Genomic DNA, 24843 nt, shown 5'->3' on the forward strand with positions numbered 1-24843 from the left:
TACTTCACTTCCGCTTATAAGTCTTTGTGTTCCTTTTGCTTCCGGTTGACTCCAAATTATTCTAGTTTATGGTTAGATAATGTTACCAAACTAAATATATTGTCCCTTGATTGAGGCAAATATTTGTTGAACAGCATTTTTTACATTCTTTCGCGTCAAGTGGTTAATTATCCTAATTAGAAATGGCATTTCATAATTTTTAACTCTACTTTATTAACTGTTGTCAATTTTACTAGAGCTTGAAGACAGTTGGTTAACACTTTATGCTTCATTTACTGCGTAGTGTTTATGGTTTCTTAATTTATGCCATGAAAATGTTATCAAAAGTGAGTATTCTTTCATAGATAAAAAAAAATGTCAATTCGCCTGCCACTCGCAACTAAAATCAGCGCCACTGAAATAAATTGACACTGTCCCAGTTAAGGTTGTGGGGCTATAAAATAATCAGCTGATCTTCATCTTCAAAATGACAGAAGCAGAGCAAGGCAGTTTAAAAATACTAGTTATGGCAACTCTAATGACGTTGCCCGCGTTGACGATACCGTGTTGCGACTGACGTATAATTCCAGTTTTTGTCATCGATTTGTCTATATAACTGTGTTTTTATTCCATTATCCTGTATATAAACTAAAACTTTGTGAGAAATACATCATGGGTTTAACAATTTCAAGTGTCTTCACCAGGTTATTTGGAAAAAAACAAATGCGTATCCTAATGGGTAAGTGACACGACAATCCGTGATGCAAGATTGCGTAGAATGTTTTTTGTTTATCTTACACTTGTAGTTTAACAATTTAGCTGTGAGTACTTGGTTAAAAGTTTGTTAATATCTTTGTTTCTTAGTCGGACTCGATGCCGCTGGCAAAACCACAATACTTTACAAACTAAAACTGGGTGAAATCGTGACGACTATACCTACAATCGGTTTCAATGTTGAGACAGTGGAGTATAAGAACATAAGTTTCACTGTTTGGGATGTTGGTGGCCAGGACAAAATTAGGCCTCTGTGGCGTCACTACTATCAGAATACCCAAGGATTGATATTTGTTGTTGATTCAAGTGATACGAAGCGAATAGCCGAAGCTGAAAATGAACTAGCTAATATGGTAAGATTTTACTCATCTATTTATGACCAAATTAAACTTCTGCCAATGGATTACATCTTATGTCAATATAAGTGTTTTATAAACTGTCACTCCACATTCTTTAAACTAACTATGCCAAAAATCAAGTTGATTGGATTCTTAGTTAGGATGTAAAGTAAGGACAAACAGACAAATAAGCAAATAGACAAACACACATTTATAAATTAGCTTATTTCCCTGCAGATCACAAGGGTCCTGGGTTTGATTCCCGGCTTGGGCCATGGATTATTATTGCGTTTTTCTACAAAGAACTTTTTAATACCAGCCCTGAGATTTAATTTGGCATTGATTCACCCCACGGGAGATACTACACGGAGCACAATTGCAGTATAATTTCTTCCATGTAGTTGGAAAATCTTAATGGAAATCTGTCAGGAAAACTGTACTTCAAACATATTTTTTTATATGTTTACTAGTAATGTAGTACAATACAATACAATTAATAACAATACCATTGCTTAGCATCTCAATTCGACACCTGTGGTTTGACTAAGTCAAAGGAATTTATTACAGTTAATATTATCCTCACATTAAAATTACATGCAATTTATGGAATATCAAAGAACATTTACATTTTATGGTTCCAGCCACTTGTATCATAAACAGAAATTACAATAAGTCATAATTTTTTTTAAATAGATTTTTAAATATTGTTGAACTGTTCATTTTTTATTTGCTTATTTGTCTATTAAAAATTAGATTCTAAATTTAAAGCCTCAATGGGAGCTGATGCCTTCCTCATTAGGAATTCCTCAGGAATCAATAATTGTTCAAAGGATTAATCGTATGTATTACAAACTAAGAATATGTATAATTTTTTATAATTCAATATTTATTATTTTATTAATTTAATGTTTTTAATATTTTTTTTTATATTTATTAATTTCTGTGCCTGTGAGAATGCCTATTAATAAGTCACTTGTTGCAGCTAAAGGAAGATGAACTACGAGATGCAGTTATTCTAGTTTTTGCAAACAAGCAGGACATGCCTAATGCAATGACAGCAGCGGAATTAACAAACGCCTTAAATCTGAACAACATGAGAAACCGACGTGTAAGTATATTGCTTATCCAATTGTATTGTAATTTGCGAGCAAAAAATTATTTTATCTGAAATCCCAGTTCTTGTTCCCTAAGCCTTACATACAACTTGTGATGAATTTTTATAATGTATTTAAACAAAAACAGGTAATCTTTATATTATTACTAGCAGTTAATTTCTAATTTTAGATAAGAAAGTCAATTAGTTATCTAATGTGTTTATGTAGACCATGGAACCTATGTTTCTTACATATGTTTTGATTATCATTGATCCATTATTTTCTCCTAAACTATTATGGGTGTTATCATTTCATTAAAAATGTGTGTTTTTATGTTATGTATGGTTTTTTTTAAAATATTTATAACGGGTAAACAAGCAAGTAAAATATATAGTTTAATTTGAAATAAAGATTAGTTGTATTTGCAGAGTATTATAAATAACTAATAAATAATAATACACACATCACCATCTACTACCAAAGTAATCAAAGCTTGTGTTATAGGTACAGTTAAGATAACTGATGAATAATGTATGTTAATACTTAAACACCCAGGCTCTGAAAACATTTATTTTCAGCACAAACATTTTCCAGTTGTGGCAATCGAACCAACAGCCTTGGACTCAGAAAGTAGGGCCACTGCCCACTTCTCCAATCGGCCGTCAATGATTTTTAATTATTCTTCATTAATATTATGAATGTGAAAGTGTGTCTGTTTGTTTATTTATTTTTTGCTTGTTTTCTATAAGCACTCATCTGGATGGAATTTTGGCACGTAATATTTGTATATTTTGCATCCTGACTTAAAATACTTTTCGCCTGAGAACAGAAACAGAAACGAGTTAAGCCAGATACTCTGTTGTCAGTTTGTTATATAAAATAAAATCAGGTAACTTTTGAGAGCTTTTAAGATATTAATTTTTTTTAATTTATTTGATTACAGTGGTATATCCAAGCAACATGTGCCACACAGGGGCAAGGACTCTACGAAGGCCTAGACTGGCTCTCGAATGAACTTGCAAAGAAGTGAGACCTAACTGTTAAATCCTGGGAAAGAACATCCAATTGTCCCAAATGGCACAACAAACTTGCATATTGTGAATGCTGTTCAGACTTAATAAAACTGAGACCTTTTTTAAATCTTATTTAAATGTATCTTTATTTAAATTAATTATTGTGTAAGTGGCAGTTATTTATTATAAACTCCTTATATACTTTGTCTGCAAAATTATAAACAAATACCCACAGTTAGAAATTTAAGTCCCAATCAGCTGAATACTACATACTAATTAATTTAATTTTGTTAAAGCCACTTCAACTATTTATTGACAATTTAATAGAAGGTAACTGTATGGACAAAATGTTAAAATTTATTGTGAAGAAAAAACCAATATTTAGCCATATAAAAGCAGTCTAGACTGAAACCATGGTATACATTTATAATTAATCAATCTATGATGGTAATACCTACTTGTTTTTAATTTGAACTAAAAGCTATTAAGGTTCCAAATGCACTCTAGTTTTAAAGGTACAGTGATCCTAAAACCAAGTACTAAATTTCAGCAATTTATACCCAAGCAGTTTTTATGTTTATGTTAAAACGATAATTGTATTTAAGCCTGCTTTTAGTCAAAACATATCCAAATCCAGTAAAGTTCCTGTGATTTCCGTTACTGGAATCCAAATGTTGTTCAAATTATTCCAGTAGCAATCCAGCACCAATCTGGTTATTCATTGGACTCAGTGACTTTATGATCTCCAAATGACGTAAAAAACTATAAGCCCCAATATTCATATTTTATTATTAGCATGTTTTTAAAAACTTGTTTTGGTCTATGTAATATCTTTGGGTACAATTTTGAAATTGATTTGAAACCAACTTCTCAATGAGCTACATGAAAAAAGAAACATGGTTTATTTCAATAAGTGTATAATTATTTAATTTGTCTAATATCTTATTTTGTCTATAATATTTCTATTTCTTATGAAGTGTTACTATAATTGTCAAATGTGAAAATTAAGTATTATGTATATTGGAAAATAATTAACTTGCTAAAAAATATATTGCTGCCATTCCAAATTTATTAATGTGATGTATAATTTATTAATTTAAAAAAGTATCCCACTCTATTATTCTTGGCTAATTTTAATATAATGTAGTTATGCGAAAACAAACCAACATGCAAGTCAACAATTTTGAGATAAAGTGCTAGTCTACACTTTTTAATATATTGCGTTTTTACCCTAAAAATGTTTTTAGTCCTCGAGTCACGGTTCTCATAACTTTTTACTATATTACATCATAAGAATCTGCGTCCTTAAGTTGGTGGTATCACATGGACATAAGAAAAGCTTCGCTTTCTCGTTTATAATACGCACTACAAAGATTAAATGGCTGCTGTACTCACCACCTAAATATGAGTATAAAGTATTTCAGGCATCAGCATCTTCAAGGCATCGTACTCATTCCATAGGCTGCATGATCACTTTCCATCAGGTGTGATTGCAGCCGAGCGCTGGTCTATGGAAATGGGGTAGCCGATAATGCCGCTAGGGGTTATTAGTTATTACTTATCCGGGGATCAATAATATTACAAATGATTAGAATTACTTAATAACGAAAGGAATTTGTTTTCATAAAAATTACGCAGTGACAACCATAACATCAGCTGTGTATACAGTTAGGGTCAAATGGGAGTCAGAAAATTTTATGGCAATAGAAGAAAGATTAAGGTCCTATGTTATATTAAAAGAAAAATTACAAATGTTCATTCACATCCACACAAATAAATGTGTAAATTTGATATAAAAATGTTTCGGGTACTTTTATAAGAAGTATTTGTTTTCAATGTAGGTTTCAACCCACAAACATTGTTATTGAAAGATAATAAGTATTGAACCGTTTTGGAGCTCAATGGATCATGGTTGGAACGTTTTCGCATAACTACGTCCAATATTGGCTTACAATAAAAGTAGAAATGTGTTTAAAAACCAAATGTATGCATTTATTTTCATTTTCATACACATTTGTGTGATGTGAAAAAGAAAATGTTTATTATTATCTTAGGGTTTGTTACTACATGATTTATTATGACGCATTATTAGTAATAGTTAATAAAATTAAAAAATAGTTAACGTTTAGATTGCACGATTTTTCATTTATCTGTAATTAATAATAATACATTTTTAATACATTTGTTTCAAAAGTGGAGTGGGAATAATTAGACAGACTGTAAAATAAATACCTATACTTTTAGCTACGCGGTCTGCCTACAAAATCTGCGAAAATATTTTTTTCTTTTTGCAAACCTTTAAAAGTTTTTAAATAATACACAATGTATTATTTACATAGCTTCGAATGGCTTTGACTAACAAATGTTTTAAAATACATTGTGACACAAGTGTGCATTGCTATTTAAACATTTCGAAATTCTCGCCTTTGGCTTAGACTAAAAATGCGCCTTTTTCAACCAACTATGCACACTTGTATCATAAGTAACGAATGTATCAAACAAAAATTACTTAACGAAATGTTTTAGATTTTTATCAGGGATTCCTAAAAATAAGTTTAATAATTTAATTATTATAATATATGTATATGTTTAAAGATAACAAAGTTCTATGTTCTATTGTTCAGTACATTTATAATTATTGTTCATACCATTTCAAAAGTAAAAGACTAAGCACTATTTGGAGTGCAATAACATATTATATTTTTAGAGTTTCTCGAGAACGGACTGAATGGCAAGGCTTTCTAAATGCCGATTACATGCATTTAGGCACTGTGGTCGGCCGCGTCCCGCCCTTGTGTGTGATGGCCCTAATAAACCTATCCTAATGACAGGAGAAAAGTAAAAGGGTAAAAGGCAAAGGAATGGCACGGAATCAAAAACTTGTGTAAATTATTTGTCAACATCTGGTCAACTGTTGTATATTTCTAGCCTTATAAATTATAAATACGATGTTTATAGCATTACTGGTAATTTGCCCTACCGAAACTTATTTTTAATTCTATAACACCTTCCTAGTTTTGTATCTCTATGGTTATTCAAACTTATCAAACGACGCCTCATTGATCTAAATTACGATATTAGATCATCTAATTCTTAGCAAGTCTTCAGTTCGATTCCCTATGTCGGGCTGGAAATTGTTAGATAATGGAATTTTCTACCAACATATTCTTAACACCAGCCCATAGTTAGGAAATTAACGTACTTCCTGTAGTTTCCTACGATAGAGAATACCCGCAAAATAGTTATATATATAATATCCTACGACAATACACACATCGCAATTTAGCCCCAAAGTAAGCGTAGCTTGTGTTATGGGTACGAAGATGACTGATGAATAATTATATAAATTAAATACTTATAATATATAGATAAACACCCAGACACTGAAAAACATTTATGTTCATCACACAAACATTGTCCAGTGGGAATCGAACCCACGGCCTTGGCTTAGAAAGCAGGGTCGCTGCCCACTGCGCCAATCAGTCGTCGAGTTGGGACGAACCACGATAATATTTTGGATTTGTCGTTATTTCGACACAGTTACATGGATCGTGGTAACGACGGGACCCCGGGAGTCAAATCCAAAAATATTATCGTGGTATTTACCCGTTGAACTAAATTAAAAAATGTTGAATAACCACGAAAATCTTAGTTTAAAATCTTTTATTTGACATTCCTTGTTTTACCGCTATAACTTTACTTTCTACGCCTTGTAACGCGCTGTCACCGGATTTGCTAGCCATTAGACTGCATTTTAAATTTCTAAAGGTGTAACTGTGTAGTCCAGTTAAAATTGCCTTAAACAGATGATGTCCTCTTATTTTTAAATGTTATCATACCATCTGGTTTATCTTTTTAATACTGACAATAATTATAAGTTCTCGTCCTCTATACAGTAAAAATAACATTTCATTAGACATGTTTAATTAATTATATTGGATTTTTAATTAAGAGTTATTATTTGTTTATGGAAACTGAGAATTCACGATTTGATGAAGCTCGTGTTTTCACTGCACTTTTTTTATTATTAACTTTCCTACATTTATAAACTATAATATGTTGTGAGTATAAATCTTTTTGCATATTTATCAAATAAAAAAAATTACATTTTAATGTATATACTGTGAAATGTTTGGCCAAATGTTTTGATGTGTATGTGAAGAAAATATGCTTTTCAGATAATATTATTCTTGCTTTGGATATACACTAAAGGTAAATATAGTGGCAAATAAATATAGGTGTAAATAATAACAGAATTTTATTTATTTTCAATATAATCAACAAATAAAACTGAAAAACGTGTACAAAAATATTTTCAAAATTCATTATTTAATTACTTACGTTGTCTTAAAAATATGGCATTAAAATATACGTGCTCACGAAACTCCTAAATGTAAAGTTTTCATATCATAATGTACTACCTAAATATCATTTAACATACAATAATAATAAGTGATATTTAGGTATATTATGATACGAAAACTTATAGTTTCTGCACGGCTAGCAGAAGAACTTTCTCCCTCGGTGAAGAGGATAAAATTTGATCTTCTCTCCCAGCTTTATCAACTCGCCGAGCATTACAAGTGGTAATAATAATATGCAATTAATAATACACGGCGAAAAACTTCTACTCCCTGTTGCCGTGCTTTGGCAGGTTGACACGTTAATTTTATCCGTTGCCAGGGGATATCATTTTTGTATCCTGGCTATGCTAGCTGTGATGAGATATAAGCAGCTATTAAAGAATATTTATTATTCTAAAGTATTTATTTTAGTACATTCAGCTTTGATTTAGTAGATTTAAACGTAGTTACCCACTAGTGTCTTGAGTACCTCCCTGTTATTCCTTATTTATGACTCCACGACGCTTCCCGTTTCTCAACAAAACTCTTGATACCCTCTTGTCCGTCGTCGGAGTTAATATTTCGAACCATTGTTTCTTCACCTAACTTGTACGCTTCAAGAACACTTAGGTCTATTTGCTCATAAAAGAACTCTTTGCCCAGTGTGATAACACTGCGACTTTTTCTTTTAATCTGTTCAATTATTGAATTTACTTCGTCATCTAATTTATCAGCGGATACTACTCTAGTGACGAGTCCGCTTTCGTATGCTTCTCTTGCAGATATCGGTTCACCTAAAACATTCGAATTTAATTAACATTTAAAAATCCGCCGACTTTCAATATCATCATTAGCCCTTTTGTTACCCAAAAAAATATAATCCGTCATTTTAGGGTGGCGGCCATCTTGGATTTGCAATTTGTAGTACCTACCTACCTACGAGTCGAGTTGTGAAGATGTATCTAAGCCACTAAGCTTAGATTTTCATCAAACATTACATTTAATCAACGCATGGGAGAACACTCCCAACGAATTAACCTTTCATACAAAAAAACAACAAGCAAAATCGGTTCTTCCGTTTGGTAAATACGACGCCACAGACAGACACACACACACACAGACACGTTAAACTAATAGCACCCCCTAATTTATGCGTCGGGGGTTAATAACTTTATTCGTAGCCCGATGTTTCCCATTATTGTGAAAAACACCAGCGTTTCGTCTTTCCACTTTTGCGCAAAGGGGTTATTTGACACATAATAGGTAAAAGTTTCACGAAACATTATGTTTCTACTATCATTACTGGAAGAAACTTATAGGTGGCATTTTCAAATTCTTATTAGCAGTTTTCAAGTGCTACCTCGTGGCATAATGAAATATAAATTAGAAATACTGACCAGTTAGTAACATGTACATGGCTCTAGACTTTGGCACACTCCTTCCCACAGCGATTCCCGGCGTCGAGCAAAATATCCCAAAGTTGGCTCTAACGTTTCAAATAAAACAAAAATAAAATAAGAATAAAATACGTAGGTACTATAATAAAACTTGAGTACCTATTTTTTATTTAGGTGCTGACCACGACTGGCCGTTAAAAGTTTTTACTAGCGTAATGCATTATCATTTTCACCATATTAATGACCCAATGCTTATCTAATATGAGAGAGGTATATCGACCATAGACCCGCCACACCGCTCAAAAGCAGGTTGTATGCGTAAGCTTTTCAATTAACTTTTGATTTAATGCCACCATTCTAAATCGCCTCCAATATACGCTGATGAAACAATTCGGATCCATTCGAGGCAGAGATTTCACCGCTAAGTGTCTATGTAAGTTAAAGAAAATGTGGCACGTTCGAATGCTAATAAAATGATCTTAATGTGTTAAATTTTTCAAGTCAGTATAATTTTATTATTACCCTGGTGTTGAAAATTTGCTTGTTTCTGAACATACAATAATGTCGCAAGTGGCTACCAACTGACATCCCGCGGCAGTTGCAAATCCGTTTACCTACAAAAAAATAATCTCGCAATCAATGACATACGGGACTAAAATAAGAATTATTTTAATATTGTTGACGGTCTTGTTTCTGAATTTTCATAGTTCCTAACCTAAGTGTGTTATACAAAACCATTTTGAACTAATACAGGTTTAATAGCTTTCGGCCCAGACGTGATTTAAGTTGGCCGGGCTAGTCGCCAGTGGCTATGAAGATAGTTATTGAGGATTTCAATAATAGTCTGAGATGCCATTTGCACACAGAAAATGATTAGCAAACATTTGGGAGAATCAATTTTAAAGTTCTGCGAACTGTACATAATTGGAGCACTCAACAAATCCTTTAATAAGCAGGTTACCTCGAAGATAACTTACTTAGAGCATGTGGACTACCATAGAAATGTAAAAATTTAAAAATGTCAAAAATATTTTCATGAGTAGAGTATCTTGCCTTCGATTTGCAAAGTTTTTAAAATAAGTGTATCTATGTAAATGTTTAGGTACACAGCGATCTTGTAAGGAGACTTGAGCAGAAACAAAAACGTACAGTATCATGTACCTACCATGTGTATTTGGGTAGGTTGCGATTTCCATGAGAAGTTACATCATCGGAGCCTTACTTCCGGGATATACCATATGTAGACTAGCAAGAGGCGGTGCAATCTCCTTTATATAATATCATGTAATTTTTCTGCACTAATTAATAGGTATGAGTAGCATCTATCTAGAGTAAGTATTCCTAGAAGCTATTCAAGAACCATCCGACAAAGTGGTTGTTTCTTATGAAAACTATTACTGGATGGGCATTGTAGATAGTACACTATGAATTGGTAAGGAGTTTTGACGAGGTACTGCCTATTATAGGTAGGTATGTTGTTTACGTTGAAGCGGAGAAATGCGGAGCGTATTAAAAGTAGAGAATTTTACTGAAATCAGCACCTGCCAGCCTTCTACAAAGGAATGGTGTAGGGGTCAGGGCAAGTGAAAACACAGGATTTCATAAGTGACTTGGCGGGCGGTTGGTTGGTTTTAAATTTAAAACGATGCGGCTGCGGTCGGTTGCGGTGAACTTCTCAAATTTGAACCGGTTGTCCCAATGACGGTTTGCCACCCCCGCCACATACGTTCCGTTTTTGGCACATTGTTTATTAAAAAAACATAGACAAATATTTATTGCAGCCAAAATTATATAACATTAATTATTTATATTATTTCTCTTGATTGTATTTATATCTTTGTAACTACTTTTTGTTTCTTTGGTGTACAATAAAAGTGTATTCATTCATTCATTCATTAATAATTAACTAGAGGGCTGTTTGCGTCGCTAACATATGGTACCTACTATTTTATAAACATTCATCAAAAAACTCAAAACGCAAAACTCTTGGAGCAGTATAAATGTTAACAAAATATTTTTTACCTTTGCTATCACTGGCACAGGACTTTGGATGATAGATTTCATTAATTCTGTTGCTGTACTAAACACTAGTTTATGTTGTTCAATCCCTGAAGACATTTGCTGTAAATACAGTGAGATTATGTTAAATGTCATCACAATCGTGTTCCTTCATTTTTCTATCACAACATCCGGATGCCCGAATTTGTCTATCCGTTTTTTATACGCGTAGCTTTGGTGTGCAACGCGTGAGCAAATCTTGAGTGCAACGCGTTACGATTATAAGTCGCCCATTCACGCTTGCCGTGAATGGGCGACTTATAATCGTATCCATATATTGATACGATTATAAGTCGCCCAGTTGGCGATAATTGTAATCGTATCCATATATTGCTTTAAAAAAATGAGACTGCATATTCGGTCGATTTGTGTTCAAAATAGAACCATGCATTGCGTTGCGGCAAACAAATTTAACTTCAGATAATCGTGGGCAAAAGCTAGTTTGCTATAATCCGCGCCCATCAGACAAATTTGCACGGCCCAACTTAATTTAACAGATCGTTTAAATCTGTACACACGTTTCGCGACACGAGAATGGGCAATGAGATTGACTTCACAACAAACAAGTCAACATTCGCACCGTGCAGGTTTGCCTGGTTCTCGCTCTTACCCGCAATTGCGCTTACGTAAAGTTCTATTAATTTTAAATAGTTGATGGGTTTAGAAATGATAAAAGGTGATGAAATTATAAAAACCCAGACGCCTGTGATTTGATTGCTATCTGTATACCAAATTTCAGCCTAATCCATTTAACGCATTTAAAATACAAACAAATATTTAAAACCTTTGCTTACATTCATTCTTTTTTTTTTTTATTGTGTTTAATAACAAACTTAATAGTTATTAATTATGCTGTTTGTTCACACACAAAACGTCAAATACAGTAACTTAATCTATTTAGGTCAGCTTAAAGATTGCATTTTCTCCAGTATTTGGTTGTTTACTCAATACTTACTAATTCCTTTAAATTATGACCAGCAGAGAATACATTTCCGTTAGCTGATAAAACTATTGCCCTTAATGCAGTGTCTCCTTTGTTTAGGTTAATTGCATTAATGAGTTGGTTCATCATATCAAGTGATAGTGAGTTTCTGAACAAAAATACATCAATAACAATTTAGTCTTTTAGTCAAGTTTAGAACAATTTAAAAACTGGACTTAGTTCCATAAATAAAAATATGATTATAAGAATTACTAGAAGTTTGCTGGGAACAGCAGGTTTGAGTTATTTTAAACTTATCAGCTGTATATTATATTTAAAATAAATAAATTTTTTCGTGTTAAAACAATAAATATGCTATTGAGGTTACCTCTTTTTGTAAAACAGTGTAGAATTTACTCATAATCATAATTTATCTGCCACCAATCCGCTTTGGGTCAGCGAGGTGGACTAGGGCCTTAACCTCTTCTTATTGTGGGAGGAGACCTGTGCCCTGTAGTGGGCCGGCAATGGGTTGATATGGTGAATATTTTATCTTATTATCCATAGGTAATCTTAAAATATATGATTAACAGTGATATGTTTAAAATTTTGTAAAAGTAGATGAAACTAATTATTGTACTTTAAAAATCAGTTCGATAATTTAATTTATCTTACTTGGTTTTCTCATGATTAAGAATAATTTCCCGCGTACCATTATTTTCTTTTGTTATAAGATATTGGTTATGTGCATAGCGGCTTAATATCAGTAAAGGTCTAACTGTTTTCCTCTGAAACAGTAGATTAAGATTTATTTTAGTAATTAGGTAGCAATTAACAAGTTAAATATATGAATTATAATTGTTCTTGCCTGGATTATAGATAACATTTCAAATTTTTTTCACTTTTTCAAATCTGTAAAAAACACAGAATCTGCAGTTTCGTAAACACGAAATAACCTAAAATAGAACTTGTCAATCTTGACATATTATGACAGTCTTGAGCTAAAACAAACTGGCGACTTGTCAAATTTCGTGTTGCCATAGTCGAAATTCATAGGAAAATCGGGAAAAATTAATAACAATATTACGACACATAAATAAACGTTTTATTACGGTATTTTATGAAAATTACATTGACGTTCCGAATAATCGAACCTTGTCTAATATTATATTAGAAATTGCTGACTATAGTAAACATTGATCGTATCATTTTAGAATTGAAGCTGGCATAGACTTTTCCATACAAACCATACCACTTACATTCAAAATCTAAATGGCGGACGGTTGCTATGCCAGATAGGATCAATACACTTTGACTTCATTCTTTGTTAATACAAGTCTGTAATACACATAAGAAAAGAGTGATTTACAAAAGTTACTAAGTTTAAAATTGCACATAGCCAGAAATTTTTAAACAATGACTTCGCTTAAGATATAAGTCTTCTTAGTTCTAAATAGTTCAATAAAGATCTTTGGTAAATGTCCATGACATCTCATAATTCCATTATATCTTCTTAATAGTTTCTACTATCATATTCACTTTCAGAGTTATCGGATTCTGGGAAGTCTTCACCCAAATATTCAGCTTTCTCGTCCTCTGCAGTTATAAGTTGAATTAATGTGCTAGAACAAAAAGGTAGACAATGATACAATACACGTTTATTTGATAGTGTTAGAACTTTTCTTTAGTTTGATCAACATTTTCTTATCGCAGGTTTTTATCGTAAAAATGCAAATTCCAAAGTTGAAGTCATTATTATTTCATATTTTTTTCGGCTTACAACATTAAGAGGAAGGGGTAGATTCGCTGATGTTTTTTTACACAAAACATTGTGATGATATTCACGTAGAACCGATAGCCTCATTGAAGTCACATTCGATTCAGATAGTCTAGACTGCTGTTGCAGACTGTTTCCGATGTTCACATATTACGCATTAAAGAAAAAATACAAATAAAATGGTTTCTAATATAAATAAAAACAGATCAGAATAAAGATGTCACCACCCCTCTCTTCACGCGGGTTTCGTAGAAGACTTTTTTTTTTTAAATATTAATAGCGGGCAAACGAGCAAGTGGGTCACCTGATGTTAAGTGATCACCGCCGCCAATAAACATCTGCACCAGAGGAGCAACCGATGCGTTGCCGGCTTTAAAAGACTAAGGGAATATAAAGAATAACCCTCTTACTAACCCAACCTTAATCACCACGAATTCGAATGCAATAGGCTGTTTATGATGATGATCATATGAATCTTACTTTAGAACATGTTCTTCAAACTCATTGTGTTGTGTGGAATGACTCATCGTGTCGGTGATCTTTGACGCTAGAACCTTATCCAATAGGCATCTCAGTTCAAAGAGTTTGCTTGCATTGTCTTTTTTGCATCGGACTTTGACATTCATTATCGACATAAAACAGCTATTCGGATCTTCTTCATCTGTAATAAAATATAAAATATTATTAGCTTTTAATTTTCTAGAAAATTATTATTCTATAATGGCTCAATGACATGCTTTTCAATAGCATGGTGCAAGTGATGTTATGCAGTATGTATATGTAAGAATTTGAAAGAGTCACTCAGCGGGCGATGGAAAGTGCTTTTTTAGGAGTATCTCTCTCTAAGTTATCAAATCAAAAATGAGGAGATCCGTAGAAGAACTAGAGTTACCGACATAGCTTAACGAGTCGTGAAACTGAAGTGGCAATGGGCGGGGCACATAGCTCGGAGAACCGATGGACGTTGGGGTTCCAAGGTGTTAGAGTGGCAACCCCGCACCGGTAAGCGCAGCGTTGGTCGACCGCCAACCGGTGGACAGATGACATCAAACGAGTCGCGGAGAGCCGCTGGATACAAGCGGCCCAGAATCATGGAGTTTGGAACGCTTAACAAAAGACCTATGTCCAACAGTGGACGTCAATCGGTTGATTTCATGAAAACGTCACTCGCACCACGCCAAGACATGGTTACATGATCACTGTAGTAGCTTACCGTCGGTAATCATAAATTCCCCGAAGAACAGTAATGGCAGAGTATAAATAAGGGTGACGTCAAATATAAACAGATCACTGGATCTTTGCTTCAGCCAGTACACCAACCAGTTGGCGCCTGGGTTGTCACATAGCTTCACGCTACCATAACTACCTTTGAACTTGGGCATACACATTACACTGCTTGGGTGTATGGTCAGTTTACCATCTTCAGGGCTGCGTGCCACAAATCTTGGAACCTTACGACCTTGGTTTAAGCAGGTCCATCTGTAATAACAATACAATTCAGACTTAGACGTAGGCGACTAATAAAACTTCGTAATTTCATATTTGACTGTACAAATGTAGTTATCTACTCAGTACCATGTATAATTGTTTTATGAAATACTAGCTGTACTCTGCCACGCTTCGCTGTGGCACATAGTGATTGAATGGTTGAGAAAAATAGATAAAAACAATCCTTGATGCGTATTATATATAATGCTAAAATTTCAGCTCTATCGGTGCAGAACTTTTTGAGTTTTTGAAGCGTACACAAACCAACATAACATTTTTATATATATAGATTTGTATTTTTTCCTTTATGGGCTAATAATAAATATTTCGATAGTTCTTGTTTAAGCTAGACTTTATCATCTTGACATTGGCTAATGATCCTTCATTAGGACCTTCTTCACAACAAAAAAATATATAAGTCGATAGTTCATTCATAGCTTACGCGGATTTTAAATTATTTCTCTTTCAGCAATAACAAAAAAAAATAGGTCATCGCTTAAAGGGTAAAACTTTAGCCTTACGGCCCTTTCGGAGATACCGATTTCAATCCCCGCACGTACGCACCTTTATGTCCACAGAGTTATGTCCGATAAATTAAATATCATTTGCTTTATCGGTGTATTAAAAAATCGCCAAAAACCTGGTTGAGTTTTCCATAATGTATGAAGGCGTATGAACTAACTGTTACACTTATGGGCATGGTACCCAAAATGCTGGCGCTATAACCCCTTTGTATTGCTAGACTTACCCTTACTTAAATAAAATTACATTTTAAAGTTTTGAGTATTCAAAATAAAACTCCTTTGCGTACCTGACATGAGCGATGTTTGGATACAACGACGCAGCTATTATGCCTTTAAACAAACTCATATTGTTCGAGTTTCTGTTTTCATACGAGGATTTTATATTTCCTGACGACAAAAATCCCATTTGTCGCAGATTATCGGCTAATTGTTTTTTCATTTCAGTCAGTAATTCTAGTGTATTGTTGGATAGGAAATTCTCGTATGCGAATGCGCGTCGTTTTTTTCCCCAACACTCTTCCCATCTGATGATTGCTTCGGATATCGCAACGTGGTCGCTGGGTTCCCCTAGGGCGAAACTACGTTTTGCCCGGTCCACTTCTTGCTCTTTACCTGAACCAAAAACGTAATGGTATAGTCTCGTATCTAAGGGTATACCTAAACATTGGGCCCATGCTCCCGTTCATATCATACAGGATAATTTTTTTTTCAGTGCGGATATTTTAATATGTCATGAACCAAATTTATGAACATATATATATTTTTTTATGTTTTACTTAACGATACAGGAATTATCGGTTACAAAAGATTGGTCCGCGGAAAAGATAATTATGGGCATCCTACAATAGCTCTCATCTGTTAACTTGTGATCAACGTTCTCGCACTCTGTTCTATCGTCGCATAATAATGACTTAAACATTTGAAATTGAAAAAACCCATTACATACCTATGCATGCCACACATTACGATGTATTTTTTTTAATCCACTACAAGTTAGTCCATAACTGCAATCTCACCTGGTGGTATGTGATGATGCAGCCTAAGATGGTAGTGGGCTATTATTATTTATGTAGATACCTATTACGACTAGCCATGATTTGCTTATTTTAAGCTCGGGCATAATAAAAAAAAAAAAATAGTGTAAATATGTTCTATTACCGATACCGAACCACCAAAAGAAAAATCAGAAGTGGTTTCAAAATTATCCTGTATAGCCTACCAAAAATATTGGACTAGACATGATGGTAGTTCCAAATATGAGTGCGTTCAAATTATTCTGCTTTATTATTGCTTTAGTTTACGAATATGGTTATCGCCATCATCTCAATACCGTGTAATTCTCATGTAATGCACGCACATTCGTAAACTAAAGCAATAATAATGCAGAATAGTTTGAACGCACTCATATTTGGAACTACCATCATGTCTAGTCCAATATTTTTGGTAAGTGCCAGCTATGGGCCTACTTGAATAAAGATAAGTTTGACTACTACAAATAGACTTTATAAGCGTAGATTATGTTTTTATTTATGGAGCTGCGTGGTGACAGGTGGGTATGGACGAAGAGTTCCAAGAAACGTAACAATAAAAAAATCTTACCGAGGACTAGTTGGAAGGGGTCCTTGAAGCCCCAAACAGCAGCAACGCTAGCAGCTCGATCGAGGCAGCCGAAAAGTGCACCGAGAAGTAACAGTTTACCAGCCGCTGGGTGTACAGGTAACCTCGCTAGATGCCATCCCAAGGGTGTTAAAGTTTCCGTTTCATCTAATGCGCCACAGCTAAATACATAAAACCATAGTCTTCAGTGTCTGGGTGTTTATCTATATATTATGAGTATTTATGTAATATACATTCATAAAAATTATTCATCAGTTATCTTAGTACCCATAACACAAGCTACGCTTACTTTGGGACTAGATGGCGATGTGTGTATTGTTGTAGTATATTTAATTTATACAAAGATATATGAAAAATTTAGTGGAAATATGTTCCATTACCAAACAAAAAATCCGCAGTGGTTTCAAACTTATCCTGTATAGCCTACCAAAAAATATTGGACTAGACATGATGGTAGTTCCAAATATGAGTGCGTTCAAACAATTCTGCTTTATTATTGCTTTAGTTCATCTGATGAACAAAATTTATGAACATATATTTTTATTTTTATGTTTTACTTAACGATACAGAAATCTGCCGTTACAAAAGATTAGTAACCGGAAAAGATAGAAATGAAAGTAGTAGTAGTAATAAATCTATGGACTACAGATGGATGGAATAATGAAAATGGACGCAAGTTGATGCAAGAAGCCTTACCGAACCCCCATTCAGTATTAACATTAGTAACGCAAATCATACCTTTGCAAGTGTTGCACAGCCCTACTGATAGTGGCCTGAGCCGGCGGTGACGGGACCATTTTTAGGGCCTCTGCCGCTAAACCAAGCCTGAGCCTCTTTATCATGAGCACTGGTTCCAGGAGATTGCTCCGCTGTAACTCAGGTAACAAACGCTCTGGGATAGCTTCCGCTCGATAAGAAGTCAGGAGATGATAGCACACACCCGGTTGACACCTACCGGCACGGCCTCGTCTTGGGGAAAAAAAATATTTTTTTATTTTCAAAATAATATTACAAATGTCCTTGTACTCAGTGGCGTACACGTCATACATCGTTTATCAGTCGTTAATTTTCACAAATTCTGTCTTACAAACTTTGATCACGCACACAAACACACACACACAAAAATACACACACACACACACACAAACATACACAGAAACACGCATACTTATTTTGTATATAGGTTGTAATTTTTTATTATCATCTAAATTTCTTTGTAACATGTCTGTCCTTTTGTATATCATTGTATCGTTTTGTTTGTTTACCTAACTTCATTTTAATGTATTTTGTAAAGTTTATTTTAATTGTAATGGAAGAGCGTGTCTTCTGACACAGGGGTAGTAATACTACTCTTAAAAGAAGGCTTCAGCGATATATTGATACCACTTTGTTTCTTACTGAAATAAACTATTTTAATTTTTTTTATTTTATTATTTATACATGCACAAAAGCACTGCCTACCTAAATTATTTTATAGGTGGGCAATTTTGCCATTTTTTTGCCACTGTCGTGCTTTGTGCATCTGGTCGAAAACCCTGTGCACGCCACTGCAGTTGTACGTCATGAACTGTTTACACTACTTTTCATATAAGTAAGTTAAGCGGGATGCGAGATGGTGAGAAATGTTTCACCAACGTTAAGCCAATAATTGGAGTCTCTGATCGCTGTTCAAAGTATAAGGAATTCCGAAGCCATAGATCCCATGGTTAGAACGCATCTGCGATCATTTCGCTTGACTCATAAGTTTTGTAGCCTCATCTTCAGCTTTTATAGTAATGATCGGCGGACCAAGCAGCTAGCCCACCTGGTGGTAAGTCGAAAATCGTAATCGTATAAACAGAAGAACACTTCGCAGGGCATGCAAGGAGCGTGTCCGTGGTACGTGTTAAGCTTAATGTGCCTATAATTAAACCGTCACCAAGCTCTTCAGACCGCTCACCGGAACCAACATTGCAACAATGCTGCTTGGCGACAAAAATAATCATGGTGGTATTACTTCACCGGACCCCAGCTTAAATCAGCTGTCCACCGAAGCTAAGCTAACAGGAGATGAAGATAGATAGATATTATGAAAATTAAGCTTAATTTGCTATACTCCGCGAAAAGCAGGAGAATCTGTATGCTGTAATTTATAATTTCTTCAATCCTTATACTCCACGCCAAACAGATCTTCGGCAATGTACCCAATGTGCACGTTTAACTCCGAAACCGGAGCATCCTCAGTAGATGTTGACTTTACAATGAAATTGTTAAGACTTAACAATTATTATAGTCGTAAAAATGTAATAGGCCCGTTTTGACATTTGTCATCGCGACGTAACTAGTTATGGAACCATAAGACTCTGTACTCGATACTCACGATAAATCAATTCAAGTTTGTAAAATCAACTTACCTTTGACGTAAATTAGCCTGTGACATCCATTCTGTGCTCAAGGTCGATATATTTGTTTCGATATTCAAACCGTTTATTTTTATTTTCCCACAATCCACAACATATACCACGTCATCTATCGTAATCGACGTTTCAGCTATATTAGTTGCTATAATAATCTTTCTTATATGTTCTGGCGGCCGCGCAAATATCTTATGCTGTTCAAGTGTTGCCAACTTTGAATGCAATGGATATATCTCAAAACGTGAAGGCGGGAATTGTTGCGAATCTTCCATTATCGACTTTAATTTCTTAATGTCGCCCATTCCCGGTAAAAATACTAGTATGGCACCCGGTGGTTCCTTCTCGCAAATATGTATCAATAGTTCCATTATCAGTCCCAAATGTAACGATTCAATCCTACAATCCTGTAATGTTTTGTATACTTCATTACTGAGCTCGCTCTTTTTTGATTCCAGCCAAGGACCTAAAACATTTTCTTTATGTTAACATTATACAAAATATGCCAGTCCGCATGGTTGCAGAAACAATAAATCCTCGAAAAATCAAAATCAATCTTTGAGATTTTATTCAGAGATTTGTGCAAAAAAATCATTATGGCTAGTTTTGTTGTACGAAAATCTGTAATTTAAACGAAATCTACAGGTTTTCAAGTAACGCTATCCTATTCTCAATATTCCCTGTAGAAAAGGACAGGCTATCTTTAAAAGTAGTGCTGTTCGTTTCACATTGTATCATCTGGAAAAGGACAGCATAATTGTAATGCAGTTTTTTGATTTTCAAACTGATTTAGAAATTTTAACAATACAAAAAACGTCAAGTTAAACATTTATTTTAAAACTTTTTATGAAAATTAAGCTTAATTTGCTATACTCCGCGAACAGCAGGAGAATTTGTATTGTGTAATTTATAATGACTTCAATCCGTATACTCCACACCCAACAGATCCTCGGCAATGTACCCTCTACGCACGTTTCGCTCCGAAACCGGAGCATCCTCAGGAGATGTTGACTTTACAATGAATTTGTTAAGACTTAACAATTATTAATAGTATTGCGGGGTATAGCAAATTAAGCTTAATTATCATAATATTTCCGCAAAGTAACGCCTGCTTCTATCCAATATTTAAAACTTTTTAGTATTGATAGCCATAAGGCCCATATGTAAACCAGAATAGTCGATTTTGTTACAAAGCATTCATAAATGTTACATTTTCATCCTGGTTTTTTGCAATCATTAAGATATCACAAATATGTATTGATTATATCTAATTATTATCTAACAATGCGGATTTCATATTGCTGATTAAGATAATTTCATTATTTGCTGATTCATCAATACATAATTAATAAAAAAATGATTAAATTACTATAGTTGTTAACAATTTAAAGATAATAAATTATTAATTTAAAAAAAAATAGATAGAAGATAAAACATACTGATCTCAGCTCTGTATTTGATACTTTTCTCCATCTCATCAGGAACGCCTTTATTTGCATATCTTTTCCATTTAGGTACATTTCTGGGTTTTTCCAAAGGCAGTTTGAATTTAGTCATTTCCAGTATTTGTTCCAAATAAATATCCTGGACTGGGTAGGCTAGCCCTTCTATGTGCAACAAAGGGCAGTCATCAAAGTATTGGGAGAGACTGTCAGCATCTATTGTGGCGCTCATAAGGATTAGTTTTAAATCTGTACGTTTTTTTAGTACCTTAAATAAAGTATTTATTAATCTTAATTATTATATTGTCAGAATACCAAGTTGTTATAATTTGATAATTTATAGCGAAATGATTTTAACATTTAGTTAGATAGAGGAATTTTTAGGTTTTTGGATCGAAAAATGATACCCCTCTGGGAACCTATGGCATATGCACTACATTGTAAAAACAAAAGTCGTGTGTCGTTAAATTCGGTTTACGGACGATAATTTCACGTGATTACGTCACAGGAAAACGTATGCGTCATGAGCCGAATGCTTAGGCCGATTTTGCCTCTCTATCGCTTACTATGCGCTCTAGCTTACACGCTCAGCTCAGGCGGTACGTGACAATGAGTCATGTTTTCGTTCGTGCAGCATTCAACTTTTCAACGATTTATAAGACAAAATTGCATTAAACTTTCTACAACCATATATGTATTCTAGTGTTGTTATTTATGTATCTTTAAAAAAAAATAAACACCTGTTTCAACATGCACATTGATAAGTCGACATGAACATCCCTTTCATGTACTTCGTCCAGAATTATGTGGCTGTAGTCCGACAAGGATTGGTCCATTTCAAGATTCGCCAAGAGAATGCCTGTAGTGCAATATTGGATACTAGCTCTGGGTCTTTCTTCGACTCTAAAAATATCATAGAAAAAGTATCATAGAGTGGTGATTGTTGGTGGAGGTTGGGTAGCTTTAATAATGGAGACTACTGACCACAACGTCCGCGATCCGATGCATCAGTCAGTACAATAATTGTTAGGTATCAGTGTTACGTAAAAAATTATTTCATCTTAACCCAGAGTTAGGACTTTTTTGGCTCAAATAATTTATCAGATTTTATTTATCACCTAAATCTATTTGAATAATACAATATACATCTTGAACTATACAAAAGCATTTAAAAATAATCGGATACCGAAACTTTTTGATTACAATGTTTGATGGGCGATAAAATGCCTCTTATCAACCCTCCTTTTTGTCTATGTGCCTCGATGATTAAATTAAGCTGTTGTTCCAAATTAACTAATATGTTATTGTTAAGCCCACCGACCAGCATTGGAGCAAGTGGGTCATGTAGTTCCTTCCCTCCTACGAGGAGGCCTGTGTTCATCAGTGTGCCATTCATAAGTCATTTTTCAGGATTAGAACGATACCGCAACCAAAATGTTTAAATAACTTTGAATTTTACTTTAAATAAACAATAAAGCATTTAGAGACAAACTTACTTCTCTAATCTGACAGCATACCCTACAGAATTTCCAAGATTTTCATTTCTCTCTTTGGAAACTCTCATAGCCAATGATGATGCAGCTATACGCCTTGGTTGAGTAACAAGAACTTTTACATTAGCACCTTTTTTGGCTTGCAGGGCTGTATCTAAAATTATTTGCGGTACCTAAAATGACACATTTTTGTAAATTATACCTGACAATCAAATGCATGAAGAGTTTAGCAGTTTATTATGGAATATTCATCAGCAGTTTCTGCACAAGACCAGTAAGGAATTTTAAGATTCAGCTCCCTGGGCCGGTAAGTTTAGGCACCACAAAAAACTTACTTAATACTAGAAGTGCAGGCAGCTTTGTCCGCAGTACTTTTCACTACAATGCAATAATAAATAAATTGACTCTGCTTGTGCTGCCCAGGCCCTTTTGGCCCTAGGGTAAATACACCCATGCATAAGATCCTGTTTATAATTCGCCAAAAATACTGCTGTAGACTTTTATATTATATGCACACAAGCTATAGATATTAAAATTGTCCATAAAGCATAGGTTATTATTATCACACATTAAAGTTTAATTCAAATAAGTCTAGATGACTTTATAATATAAAATAAATGCACAGCCATTAGCATGAAATTTGAATTCACTCCCACACATCTCATAAACACTAACTTAAATCTGTAAAAACGCACAGCACAGAATTAATTTGGTGCTTCTAGACTATACTATGTATATGAAACCTTGAGGATAAGGGAGCATTATACAAAAGTGCAGAGATTTTTTTTTAATAATTTACCTGAGTAGATTTCCCACAACCAGTCTCTCCACTTATTACAACAACCTGACTATTGTTGATAGCATTATAAATTTCCTTGGATTTCACATAAGCAGGTAATCTCTCTCTAAACTTCAACATCTCTTTGTAACTATGACTCTTTGTCATTTCTTCATATTCTATATACAAGGCTGTGTTTAAATTTTGGATTTCTTCATTTATGAAATTAATACTGATGCCTTTTGAAAGGCATATGTCAAGTTTCTCATTGAATGTTCCTGTTATGATATCTTCATACCCATACTTGTAGTCACACATGCGTCTTAAGCTAAGACATCTTGATTTGGGTGAATCCAACACTGGTTCCTGTTTACTAATAGGAATAAAATCAGAGGTACTAGGCTCGCAAGTGTTTTCAACTTTGATTGCACTTTTTACCTCAGTTTCTGTTTTAACTTCAGTTATGTTGGATTGGGTCCATGCTGGTTCTTTTTCAACCTTGATTTTTTTAGTATCACGATTACTGTCCATGTCCAAATCTGGTTCTTTCTTTATCATAAAACTTTTAGGCTGAGGAATTTTGATATTACAGCGAGAAGCTATTTTTGATATCATTGACAAGTTTTTTTCCACTGCTGACATAATATGGGTAGGAATGGTCAAATTAATCTGCAACAATTTTGAAGAAGATAATACCTGGAGGCGTCCAATAATAACGCAATACACTTAGCTTGCATGTTATGTTTGGAATATTATAAAAACAATAATATTTACCACACGATCCTTCGGTTTCTTTTTTTTCAAGCTTTGATCCCTGAAATATAATCCAATTTGTTTGCCTCGCAGTCCCGGCGGTATTCCCCTTTGATTCGATGAACCCCAACTTCTGCCTCTGGTTCCTCGAGGTCTGGTCCAGTTGTTAAAATTCCGAGACATGATTTATCAAGTAATCAAGCAAAATTCCGGAGATTCTCAAATTGGCAAATAAACAAGTATTTACTGTGCATAACTTATCGGTGATTTTTTGTTCTTTGAATTACTAGAAACACAGCATCAACATGTAGACTTAATAAGTCTTTGTTCCGTAACTCTGCGGCCGCCACGCCGGCCACCGGGCATACAATCATTAATCAATTATTAACCTGAGCCGTGCGCGCAGAAGCCGAATCGTATGGTCGCAAAGCGCAACTAGCGGCTCGCCGTACCTCAGGTAGGCATCAATCGGTCTTATTATTGATTTGCTATAGACATCAGACGATTATTATAAATTTTATAGGAGGTCATTAACCTCCTATAAAACAGTAAAGATGGCTTTATATAGTTATTACCACAGTTCCTAGATTAGGTATACTATTCTATTTTTTTAAATTTTGAACACAGACCGGTTGTTTTGATATTGCTTCTACTTTCAAA

General features: G+C 34.2%; 3 protein-coding genes across 4 annotated transcripts; 1 reads left to right on the forward strand and 2 right to left on the reverse strand.

Moving 5' to 3' along the window:
- Window positions 1-518: 518 nt before the first annotated feature.
- Window positions 519-5326, forward strand: LOC120630855 (ADP-ribosylation factor 2). The gene is made up of 4 exons (XM_039900157.1): window positions 519-718; window positions 844-1106; window positions 2074-2199; window positions 3129-5326. Exons 1-4 carry the CDS (start codon window positions 652-654, stop codon window positions 3213-3215), a joined length of 543 nt encoding a protein of 180 aa, XP_039756091.1. The 5' UTR covers window positions 519-651; the 3' UTR covers window positions 3216-5326.
- A 2176-nt stretch (window positions 5327-7502) lies between these two features.
- LOC120630858 (enoyl-CoA hydratase domain-containing protein 3, mitochondrial) lies at window positions 7503-12884 on the reverse strand. Of its 2 annotated transcripts, XM_039900161.1 has the most exons (7): window positions 12787-12884; window positions 12594-12706; window positions 11952-12087; window positions 10961-11059; window positions 9461-9552; window positions 8939-9027; window positions 7503-8335 (listed from the first exon to the last, which is right to left on the reverse strand). In XM_039900161.1, exons 1-7 carry the CDS (start codon window positions 12802-12804, stop codon window positions 8046-8048), a joined length of 837 nt encoding a protein of 278 aa, XP_039756095.1. In that variant the 5' UTR covers window positions 12805-12884; the 3' UTR covers window positions 7503-8045. The 2 variants fall into 2 exon arrangements, with proteins under 2 accessions (XP_039756095.1, XP_039756096.1); XM_039900162.1 differs by lacking the exons at window positions 12594-12706; window positions 12787-12884 and adding an exon at window positions 12307-12528.
- Window positions 12885-13005: 121 nt separating this feature from the next.
- LOC120630856 (ATP-dependent DNA/RNA helicase DHX36-like) lies at window positions 13006-24843 on the reverse strand. Its single transcript, XM_039900158.1, has 12 exons — window positions 24205-24843; window positions 23452-24099; window positions 22656-22825; window positions 21900-22062; window positions 21157-21427; window positions 19718-20183; window positions 18063-18293; window positions 17307-17485; window positions 15995-16319; window positions 14909-15174; window positions 14176-14356; window positions 13006-13540 (listed from the first exon to the last, which is right to left on the reverse strand). The coding sequence occupies exons 1-12, from the start codon at window positions 24364-24366 to the stop codon at window positions 13432-13434; spliced, it is 3171 nt and encodes a 1056-aa protein (XP_039756092.1). The 5' UTR covers window positions 24367-24843; the 3' UTR covers window positions 13006-13431.

The sequence above is a fragment of the Pararge aegeria genome, chromosome 17, assembly GCF_905163445.1.
Source record: "Pararge aegeria chromosome 17, ilParAegt1.1, whole genome shotgun sequence".
NCBI classification, from domain to species: Eukaryota; Metazoa; Arthropoda; class Insecta; order Lepidoptera; family Nymphalidae; genus Pararge; species Pararge aegeria.

Coding starts and splice junctions, on each gene's coding strand:
- LOC120630855 (XM_039900157.1), top strand. CDS start 652: ATGGGTTTAACAATTTCAAGTGTCTTCACCAGGTTATTTGGAAAAAAA. Junction 1,107..2,073: donor AAAATGAACTAGCTAATATG/GTAAGATTTTAC, acceptor CACTTGTTGCAG/CTAAAGGAAGATGAACTACG. Junction 2,200..3,128: donor ACAACATGAGAAACCGACGT/GTAAGTATATTG, acceptor ATTTGATTACAG/TGGTATATCCAAGCAACATG.
- LOC120630858 (XM_039900161.1), bottom strand. Junction 11,060..11,951: donor GTCATAATTTAAAGGAATTA/GTAAGTATTGAG, acceptor CTGTATTTACAG/CAAATGTCTTCAGGGATTGA. Junction 9,553..10,960: donor CTGTGCCAGTGATAGCAAAG/GTAAAAAATATT, acceptor ATTTTTTTGTAG/GTAAACGGATTTGCAACTGC.
- LOC120630856 (XM_039900158.1), bottom strand. CDS start 24,366: ATGTCTCGGAATTTTAACAACTGGACCAGACCTCGAGGAACCAGAGGC. Junction 20,184..21,156: donor CAAATACAGAGCTGAGATCA/GTATGTTTTATC, acceptor AAAATGTTTTAG/GTCCTTGGCTGGAATCAAAA. Junction 14,357..14,908: donor GGAATTTATGATTACCGACG/GTAAGCTACTAC, acceptor ATTTTATTACAG/ATGAAGAAGATCCGAATAGC.